Source organism: Ixodes scapularis, unplaced genomic scaffold (genome assembly GCF_016920785.2).
Source record: "Ixodes scapularis isolate PalLabHiFi unplaced genomic scaffold, ASM1692078v2 PGA_scaffold12__126_contigs__length_90152505, whole genome shotgun sequence".
In the NCBI taxonomy this organism is placed as follows: domain Eukaryota; kingdom Metazoa; phylum Arthropoda; class Arachnida; order Ixodida; family Ixodidae; genus Ixodes; species Ixodes scapularis.
Window position 1 is genome coordinate 25883385 of NW_024609838.1, and position 10972 is coordinate 25894356.

Sequence of the window (10972 nt, forward strand, 5' to 3'; positions counted from 1 at the left end):
ACCACTACTCCGTGATGCACGTTAAAGACCCCAAGGCTAGCGGTTGTACTGCACTGGCTATATTGCTCATCTACAGCTGGGAGACAGGTTGCCCGTTGAGGCCGACTAACTTCTGGCTGGATAAACATATGCACAACACAATTACTTTTACCAACCTAGGTCGTAAAATTTGATGTTTGGCAGTGCTGTAGTTAAAACACAAGGATGTTGTGCTCATGCTTACTGTGTCACGCAGTGCACCCGTGGCTCGAACAATATTTAAATTTGAATGCGACTCTCTTTAAACAGAAGCAGACTTCGCTGATGGCATTTTTTTCTTTTCGGTGCTGGAACTAAGCATTTAGCTTTATGTTAATATTAGGCGTCTTTTTACGCCTTTATTATTTGTATGGTTTTACAGGGAGAAACTGCTGAGTGAAGTGTAAGCAAGTGCTGCTTAAAATTTATTTCAAATTTTCACTGACAAGTGGCCTCAGTCAGCGTGTAGAGCTGACCTATACCAAGGTTCCCCAAGTTTTTAGATGCACATAACGTGGCTGATCGTGCTGGTTTGTCTGGGCCTGATATATAAATATTTGGGAAACCTTTTATCCATAGCAGCCATCTTTTTAACACATGAAATGCATTTTAATGAATCTCTTCCGGGACACTTGTCTATCTGCCTGTCCATCCATGTTGGTTAGGCTAATTAATCCTACCAAATATTGTGGGGTAGTTCTATTTGTGTATACTTCAGATTGATATGTGACGCTGCATAATCATGTGATGTCATCCTAACTTGATGTATGTGTCTTTGCTGCAATTTTAGAGATACATTTCATTTGTGTTGTGCGAATATTCAAATTTTCGTATATTAGTTTTGAATAATGTGCTATTCGATATTTGCTTAGAGATTAACTGCGCTATTTATACTTTTCGAAGTGTCGATCGTGGCGAGTTAGCCCTGTTGTGTGCACTTCTCACTGAGCACCTGTGCACTGCGGGAAAGCTATACTCGCAGAGCCAGCGAGCTCCGCGGGTATTGCCTTCTCGCAGTGCACAGGTGCTCGGTGAGAAGCGCACTCATTGGGGCTAACCTGCTGGAATTATGTATGTAAGAGTATATTAGGTAGCGATATTTTGACAACCCGCGCTCATCATCTGTGCTTGTTTTGTTTTTTTGTCAGATTTAAAAAGGAAGAAAGACTATTTTCATAGAGCAAGCAGGCATAAATCTCCTCAATTAGGATAGCAGCAGCAATTTGGTAATTTATATGCCACAGTTAATAAATAAAGCTATATTAAAATCAATCGAGCTTAGAAGTGGACAAGTGGAAGCCTGGGAACAACCTTCACGAAAGTGGACAAGTGAAATGGTTGGAAAAACTATTCAATATTCAATTAAAAAATATTCGGCCAAAACCACTATTCCCTTTCAACTCCAAATCCACTATTCGCACATGACTACAGTTCATGCATTGTCAGGAAATATTTGGCCAATTTTTTCTCTTCATTTAGTGTGGTTAATAAACACGAAATATCATATATTTGAAGGTCCTCAAAAGTTTCTTAAAACCTTAAATTGGGATCTAAGAAATGTTTATGAAATATGTTCATACTCTGTGTCTGTACCAACAACCTGTGAACCATGAATAAACAAACATTACAAATCAATGCTAATTTTTTTTCCTTCCACTCGTGCGCTTGCCCCCTGCCATACAAGTCCCTATCGAGTGCTGGCATATTCTCTGTGGAGATTTTGTTGAAACAAATGTTACAAATAGGAAGGGTTGTGAGCTTTGATGCAAAAGAAGTGCAGCATTTTAATTTACTTTGTGACTTTTGCTGATAATTAAAGTATATTAACATGTTTATGCAGATGTAAGTTTGTCTGCTTCTTTCACAGAGGTTGCAATGATGTCAGAATAAGGAGCTCTTATTGGCTGATTAAAAAGAATAGTGGGTAGACCTTGAGGCATTAGCATTGAGGTCTACCCACTATCCTTTCAATCAAAGCCAATCAGTTCTTGGCGTTATTGTGACGTCACTGCAACCCCTGCACAAGAAGCAGACAACCTACTCTCTGCATTGTTTTATGCACCTGCCCCTATCCGTCTCTCGTGGGTAACCTTATGGTAATCTGTGAACCCTGCCTATTTTTCATCAAGGTGCAAGTGACTATTTACCATTCCTGAGGCTGTCAGAACCCAAAATGTTATGTGCACATTCAAAAGTGGTGAATGAACTTTATGCTATGCATGGCATACCTCAGCATACCAATTTTGTGGATGACACTTTCAAGCAACAGAAACATAATTGCAGAAAAAGCCAACCAATGTTAACATTGACAGTAATGAAATGTACAAAACACTTTATCTTTGAGCATCTAACACTCCCAAAATTGCTAAGTTGTGGTATCAAGAGCTGTCACTCATATAAAAGGATATGACACGGGTAATTTATCATAACAAGGATTCATACTGTATAACAGTAGCGCTTATGGGTGTTCCGGCAGCTAATGTCCCGTTTTCCCCACAAGCAGTTAGTTAGCTTATGAGTCGGGACACATTGTTGTCGTTGTACTTTTCCTTCCCATATGATTAAACAAAGAGTATGGAAATATCAAAGAAAATGTTCAATACTTCATTCAGAAAGCTACCTGAAGCATATGTAGAAACCTCTTCGGACATGTTCTACTTGTAGGGTGCTGAATGAAAAGTTACACTAAAAAGAATTGTCAAACGGGCTGCCTGTGGAACATTAGGGTGATGTCATGTCATTTTATGCAGTTACAATTTGGATCATAGTTTTAATATTTGTGTAAAGATATACTGTGTGAACCATGACCTTGCGAGAAAAATTCAGATAGTATGCAGGCCTGGGCAATATCAAAGATATCTGTATCTTCGATACTGCCTGTAGAGATTGAAATTTTGTCAGAAAATCACTTATAACTTTTTAATACGTTATCGGATCAGGCTGGAACTTTGGCATCTGGTTGTGACCTCTAGTGCTACCTTTGGGCGGAGAATGAGCGCTCGGCAATGCCTAGTTTATTTTTGCGGTAAAAAAAAACCCTGTAAATTTTCTCTTGTGACACCCTGTGCACATGTTAAGTGTCTGGTTGCGAGTTTCTTGGGATTGGTTTGACATGCCCAACCATTCTCCAGTTTGTAGGAAGTCCAGACACTTCTCGAATAAAGAAAATGAACTATTTATTTTAATTATATGTGGCCAACTCATTGTGGTGGAACACAATGAGATTAGCATAATAGGCAGCTTCCTTTTATACATGCATGGTTAAGCTATTGCGTTAGCGGTGCAACTGCATGATGTAATTAAAGGGACACCAACACCGCCGAAAATTTTTGTTTCATATTTTGCCGGGCGATTTATAATGTTGTCAAAAGACTACCCAATCAATATTTTGCTACAGCGTCGCATATATTTCTAATAAAGTAAAAAAAACGCAACTCCTTGAAACCGAAACTTGACTGGGGAGAAAAAAGAAATGTAGAGGAGGAGAGAGTTGGCAGATATCACGTGGCTGTGCAACTTTTTTTTTCTTCAATCACCGTATTTTCCGCTTTTTAGAAGACAAAAAATTGGTACCATATTTCGTTTCCATTTTTAATATTTAGTGCATACCTTCAATGACTCATGACTATGATTATATTTGGCGGTTGTGTCTAAACCATAGAAAATGGCACATGACCACAGAGAAGAGACTGAGCGCGACACAAACCGTTTAGTTCTCAATCTGCGGTTTTCGGGCAGAATAATGACTAATTTTGAGCTGGCTGCATTGTGTTCTGAGTACTTGGGCTCTCATATCTCATGTACAAATAGAAACCTTGGCTAGCATAAATACCTTGTCAGTGTCCCTTTAAGTTTCTAGTGACGTTACTTCGCTAGCCTACCGTTTATCCAATTGCCATAGTGCAAAATCGTCCATCACGGGTTTTGACACTTATGAAAACTTATAATAAGAGAGCTCTGATGATGCTTGAGGTTTTAAAACTTGTTTTCTGCTTCTTCTTTACTCAAAGGAAGCCTATCTCTATACCAGTGGTTCTCAAACATTGATGTTTCGTGGACCCCTTGTGGAAAAAAGATGATGGAGGACCCCGTTTGTGGTGAGGGGAAGGGAAAGGTATACACCTTTTCTGTGTAGGTGCCGCCATCATCAATTTTGAAACTTCCGATGTGCGTGAAAACATTGCTTTACTCTTGCCTCACCAGTTGAACGTGTTCGCATTGTAATTGCAACCGTTAGTCATTCTTGTTATGTCCATCCTATATTTTGTTTACTCATTCTGGGTATTAATCGCTTGCTTTTTCTTTCATTTGGAATGCATACCAGATATGGGAACAAAGGGGCTCTGTGTGAGGCTAAACAAAAAAGGTGTAGAGGTGAATTATGATAATAATTTGATAAGTTAATATAACTAAGGCTTAGTGTCGAGTAGACTCTCTCATTGACATACACACGAGAAAACTCTCCCGAAAATTTGAACGTTTCTTCTGAATTTGAAAAGAGACATCTTTTATTGCCTGGCTCGACTGATGAGGCAGGGCTTCGTGAACCCTTAGAATGCCTTTGCAGACCCCTATTTGACAACCACTGCTTTATACCATCAGCTTGGTTCAAGGCTAATGATTTTAGCCGTGCCGACACGAAAGGTTCTGGTGAAGGGGACACTCGCTGCTTCATTAGTTCAGCGGCGTGAAGGTATAAATTTTGCTGTGTGTATAGTGTTCTTTCCTGTTCGGCTTGCTGCTCTCACACTCAGCTTAAACCCTAATGTCCGCCATAATTCTCATGAGTATTCATTTTTTTTTTTTTATGCTTGCATGATTATGCGGAGGGAAAGTTTGTTTGCTTCTTGCGCAGGTGTGGCGGTGACGTCAGAATGCCAAGCTCTGATTGGCTCCAATTGGGACGATAGTGGGTACACCTCAAGGCAGCTACTATTGAGGTCTACCCACTATCCTTCCAATCGGAGCCAATTCGAGCTGGGTTTTTTGACGTCGCCGCAACCCTTGCGCAAAAAGCACACAAACTTGAGCTCCGCATAGATAAACCATAGCTACTACCACCTGCTCGTTCAGTAAGATCCAACGTTATTGGATCAGCTCAGTTACGGAACTGCTCATAGACGCTGCTTGCACGAACAGTACCCCCCCTTACTCGCCACGGCTCGCCTCCCGTCGATCGACGCGCCGGACGGCTGCTTTGGTAACTGCAGTGTATTCTATGGGATACCTACATTTTGAAGCACAGCGTCTAGATGGTGCTTCTCCGTATTCTATGGAAGACATAGTTCGCAAACGAAAATCTAGATGGCACTTCGAATGACGGGAGGCAGACTGAAGTGAGTGAGGGGGGTACTCCGTTCCGTGGGAGTTCCACGACTGAGGTAATCTAGTAACGTTGCCAATAGCTACCACCACCTGCTCGTTCGGCAAGACAGGAATATAACCTGCCATACCGCAGTGCTGTTCCGTGCAACGGAACTGGTGTAACTACCTATATGTTGATCAGTGAGAGTATGGAAATGTTTGTAACCATAGAGTTGTAATGTACACTAGAGGTCCAGCTGACGCTAGTGTGCGGTTTCAAATTGAAGCAGACGGCAATCAGTCTGAAATTGACTTCAGGCGACCCGTCCGTTCCCCCTTCCTCTCTACCATAATGACAGCACCCTTCTTAGCATACGGAGCGGACCACCCCACCCACCAAAAGCTCCCCACGTTATCGCTGCAATCAGCGTGAGACTCACTCCCTCTCCCCCTCATTAGGGAGGGTCCCCGTTTTGAAGGCGGATTCCGGGCCGGATTCCGAACTATACCCCATTTCTCCGTCACGTAGACAAAACTATTGGTCAGTTGTGGCGTTTTTCGTTCAAATTCATGGCATTCAAAAATCTGCCAAAAATGGCTTCATACATGCATTTATGTCCACGTTTGCGCGAACACCGCATTGGCGCTTTTTTGCAAGGGGGCTTACTTGCCAAAGCAATGATGGACACCTCGAAAAATATTCATATTGGCGTCATCGAGATGTTGGCGCACCTTGAACAAGCCCTGCGTTCTTTTTAACTGTTATTTTAGCTTAGATTCGTCGCTTGTCCTTACACTCTTGCTGCGGAACATAGGATTGGGCCAGGAATACTGGGAGGTTAAACATCGCTCACTGATCGGGAAAATACTGCAACTAAAGCAATTACAGTTTTATAATGTTAATAAAGTTAGCTATTATTAGTTAGGACCAAAATAACAAAGACAAGGAATGTTACTCTCCTACGAAGAGTCAAAATGCAAAGGAGCACCTCAAGAGTGGACCGATTGCTGTCTGCTTCAATTTGAAACCGGAAGTCCCATAGACACTAGCGCCATTTGAACAAGGAAGAAGAACAATATGGGCAGATGATTAAGCACTACGCCTTTATCTGTAACGAAAATAATGTTTAACTCCGTGTATTGTTTTAAATATTTCATCCGAAACAGTTTTTCTTTTCTTTTCTTTTTTTTTTGGAAGTGCTTCCTCCGACGGGCGTCGGAGGAGTGGGACCTGTGTGCAAATCGTTCCTCCGACGCCGGAAGTGACGTAGTCGCGTCGGAGGAAAGACGGCTGTGTGGAAATCGTTCCTTCGACGCCGGAAGTAACGTATCATCCCCGGCCCCGGATGTTGCCTTTGTTATGACATGTGGCCGACCATGTGCGTCTGCCGCTGTGCTGTAGTCTTCTGTGGTCGGGTCCTGGCCGCGCTGCTGTCGGCTCCGGTCACGCAAGCTATTTTGACTGATTTTTCGCACTCTTTGAAGCGTTTTGTTTAGCATTGTCTTGTTCTTTTTAGCAATACATTTTTCCGTATCTAGTGCTACTCTTTGTATTTTAACTTTGATCGCACCCCCAACGTGCCTCGAGTTTTGGTAGCCGGCGATTCGATGGTGAAGTACTTGCCATTGAATAGTCGGTTGGCTGTTGAGGTTGCGCCGTTTAGTGGTATTAGAATCGAGCACTTGTTTTCCCAGGTGTCTGAGAAGCTACCCGATTTTGATGTTGTCATCCTACACGTTGGCACTAATAATTCCCATATTAGTGCCAGCGTGTACATCGACAAATATCGTCGTCTAGCTGCCCAGATCTGTGAACGCTATCCAATGACGCAGATCGCCTTTTCTGCCGTTCTTCCGAGACGGGAGAATAGGTTCTGCTCATTGGAATGGCAGCGTAGTCACGCTGCAGAGATCGAGGCTTCGAATGACCGTTACCGAGAGGTGAACTCGCTGCTGCGAGAGTTGTGTCGCAGGGAAGGGTTCACGTTCCTTGACGGGCTAGCTGACGAGTGGCACCAGTGGATCCACCGCGACGGCGTCCACCCAAACCGGATCGGCAACAAGGTATGCACACGTGCGTTAAGTCGCTGCACTAAAGAGCGCGAATATAGGGCGGCTACGATTGCAAGGCTCACCGTAAAAAGGGGAACTGAAAATTGACCTGCGCACGTGGCGAGCAAAATTACTGGTTGGATTCAACTGGTTGACAGAACGGTGCCAACTCCAGCAACGAAACACGGCACAACTTGGAAGGTTGACCAGTCTTTATTGTCAAAAACCGAGAATGAAAATAAATAGGTTCGGTGACGTTCGCGTTTCCGGATTGAAGGAAGCACAGCGTAGCTCTAAGGACCGCTTCAGTTGCCTCGTTAGCTAATTGCGACGATTGAATCGCCCTTTCAGAGCGAGTATTTGTGCGAGGTGAAAGATTAGCCGCTGGCGTCTGTCAGCATCCGTGACGACGTCCCTAGCTTCTCTCCATCGCGTGAAGAAAGGTGCTCACCCGTGTTTCCGCGTTGCGCAGGTGAAGTCCCGATAGGATGCGGTTGCGCTCCTACCTTACAATCAAACAATTCCAATTGATTGTGTCACAACAGCTGCCAGTTCGGGTAGACTTTCCGCCATTTTTACCATTGTGCTCTCCGCGGCTGTTTTCTCTTCCGTCTGGTTTCTCCCTGGCTGCCCTCCGGTCGTTGAACTGCATCTTTCTGCCCTCGAAGTTCACCGTTGGGTCGCAAGAAGCGCAGATATGGTTTAGACATTTTCATAACGACACGTTTGGCGATGGTTTCCCTTCTCTACCGACCACTGGATGGACGGATGGATGAATCCGGCTGAGCCCTTTGGATCGGGCGGTAGCTTACGCCACCTAGCCATTCTGTTTTACCATTTAAGCTTAGAATATTTAAAGGTGAAAGCTATACTCACTCCGCACTGCAAAGAAAGTGAGGCTATAAAACACCCTTGCCATCAGTTAATAAGAAAATACCTAGTTTTCTCTCGCCTTCTGCCACCATTCACTTAATATTTGCTTGGTAATCTCTACTGATCCACTGTTCCTTCGCTGTTTCTAAAACCCAATGACTTTATTAAATCTATGTTCTCTTCGTATCAAGTATCAAGTGCTCAGCCGTCTCGTCCTCCTCTCCACAAGCAGTGCACACTGTATCCATTTCCTGGTACTTCGCTCTGTGTGTTCTGGTTTGCAGTACACCCGTCCTCGCCTCAAACAACAATGAGCTTCCCCTAGAATGGTCATAAATGCTTTCTTTGGCAATAACTGTTTTGTTTAATTTATAGTTTTCCAGAGCCGTCTTTGTCTGCATTCTCTCTAGCCACCAATCTCTTTCTGTGGCCTTAACTGACACCTGCTCTTCCTAAGTCCACTATAGCCTTAAAAACTGTCCTCCTAACTCCCTAGTGCACTGTCTCCAGTTTGTATCTATACTCCTCGTGTATAAATAGCTGAAAACCTTTTGTGCCCATTGCCACCCATCCATTTGCCTCAACCAATCCTCAAATTCTATCTTGCTCACCGCTTCCCTGCTCTCAAATGACGCCCATCCCATGTCTCCTTGTACTAGCTCCCTGGTTTGGTGTTTTGCAATGTGTCCCCAAAGCCAGCCTACCTACTCTGCACTGTTTTATTTCTAGTCTCGCATGCACTTCGGATTTCACGCATAGCACTGCATTTCCAAAAGTCAAGCCAGGCACCATGACCCCTTTCCAAATCTCTCTCACCACCTCATACCTGTTGTAATTTCAAAGTGCTCTATTTTTCATTACAGCTGCATTTCTGTTGCCCTTACCTATTATATACTTTTCATGCTCTCTGAGATATTCTGCACCATCACATATCCATACTCCTAGGTACTTGTATTTACTAGCTTTCTCAACTGTAATATTCTGTACCTTCAGCCTCTCAACTTCATCATCGTTAAAAATCATGATTGGTGATTTTTCACTGCGTCACATGTGCCATCTGTCGACAACGCGCAAAACTAATCCGCATGCGTGTCACAACGGCCTGCTGGGTCCGATTTAAAAAAAAAAGGGAGTAGGTCTTTGCTTCAATGTTTAATACATTTTATACATGTACATAAATGTTGATTTAAGTAAATATTTTTTATGCCACTAATTATATTGAAATTTATAAAAAGATATGTACATTAAAATTTGACATATTTTTTTAAATACATAAATGTATACCTAGTAATTAGAGGTTTATCCATTTCTGTAAATCTATATATTTAAGTTTTTTTTCCTTCACTAGCAAAGATCAATACACCCCCATCTTGTCGAAATGGACACGGCATGTGAACCCTAACAGGGAATGGGAAAACAATTGAAACTTCCCCTGGGAATCCCTCCAACCAGTTAACTCCTTAACTGGTCCCAGTTACCCCTACCCGTTCCCCATCTGGGCATAGTCAAGCCAGTTGACTCCTCAGCTAGTCCCAGTTGCACTCCTATTGATAACAGCCAATTCCAACTTGGGACCAGTTAGTTCCAGTTGTAACCAGTCGAGATGCCAACCGGTCCCAGTTAGACATTTTGGCATAGGTGCCTTGTATGTAAAGCTAAAGGCGCAGCACCTTTTCTGTGAAATCTTCAAGGCAACATCTTTAACAATTTGAACGAGTGAGGTGACTGCAGCTGACAATCAGCTTTGGTGCTAACGTCAAGTGCCGTGTGCAGGTCCTCGCTGGGTTCATGGGCCAGCAAGTATGGAGCATCCTGGAGAAGATGGCCAGGGCCAAGATCCAGCAGGACCACAAGGAGGCAATGCCAGGGACCCGCTCGTGGGACGGCTGGACCATCAAGGGTGCCCTATTGACCGCGCCATGTTGTCTCTTCAGAATTCTCCGACTTTTCCAGCAAAGTTTTGTTAATCTGACGACATAGTCTTTCTAAGAGGCTGGGGAAATTATAGCAAAAAGTTTGTGGGCCTCACATCTGGTAACAAGAAGGCTCCAAAAACAAGGCCCCTTGAAAACTGAGCAAGTTGCTACTTGTGTAAATTGGCTCTGAAGAAACCAACAACTAGGCGCTGCACAGTCCGATGATTCTTTCCGAGTCTGAAGTGCTTCGAGGGAATCGGAATTTTTTGTTATAATGTGAATAAACTGTTCTGCATTGCAAATCGAGTTTGATGTTGTTTACTTACATTTGGGGGGGTGCCAATTTGTCTTATACCTTAGTAGTTACATCAACACACTGCATTTGATATCAATCCTGCCCCAACAATAGCTAGTGCACATGGGCCCCTTTTTTCCTTTCTGATCACTCCACAAATAATGCCCGGTGCTTCTCTGCGTGCACCAGAGCAACGTACGAAAGCTAACTGCGAGAGCACTGGCTTTTCTCCGCAGCGTGGAGAAGGTTACCAAAAAAGAGCTGGTGCTTTTCACATGCACCGGTGCGATGTGGGAAAACTTACAGCGTGAGCACGAGTGCTTCTCCGCGTGTACTGGTGCAACAAGGAAAAGCTTAACACGAGAGCATTGTCGCAAAGTATTAAGCTTGATACTAGCATTGTATTGAGAACACCACAGTTTGCAGAGACGTGGTTCATTACTCCGACAAGCTGGAAGTGTGCTGTGGAGGCATTTGTTTACAGCATTTTCAAAAAAATTTGTTTTACTGTCGA

The 10972-nt window shown here is 43.4% G+C and overlaps 1 protein-coding gene across 1 annotated transcript; it reads left to right on the forward strand.

The window, feature by feature from the left end:
* The first annotated feature begins 6513 nt into the window (after positions 1-6513).
* LOC115326876 (GDSL esterase/lipase CPRD49-like) lies at positions 6514-10465 on the forward strand. Its single transcript, XM_029987807.3, has 2 exons — positions 6514-7386; positions 10021-10465. Exons 1-2 carry the CDS (start codon positions 6931-6933, stop codon positions 10225-10227), a joined length of 663 nt encoding a protein of 220 aa, XP_029843667.1. The 5' UTR covers positions 6514-6930; the 3' UTR covers positions 10228-10465.
* Positions 10466-10972: the final 507 nt, after the last annotated feature.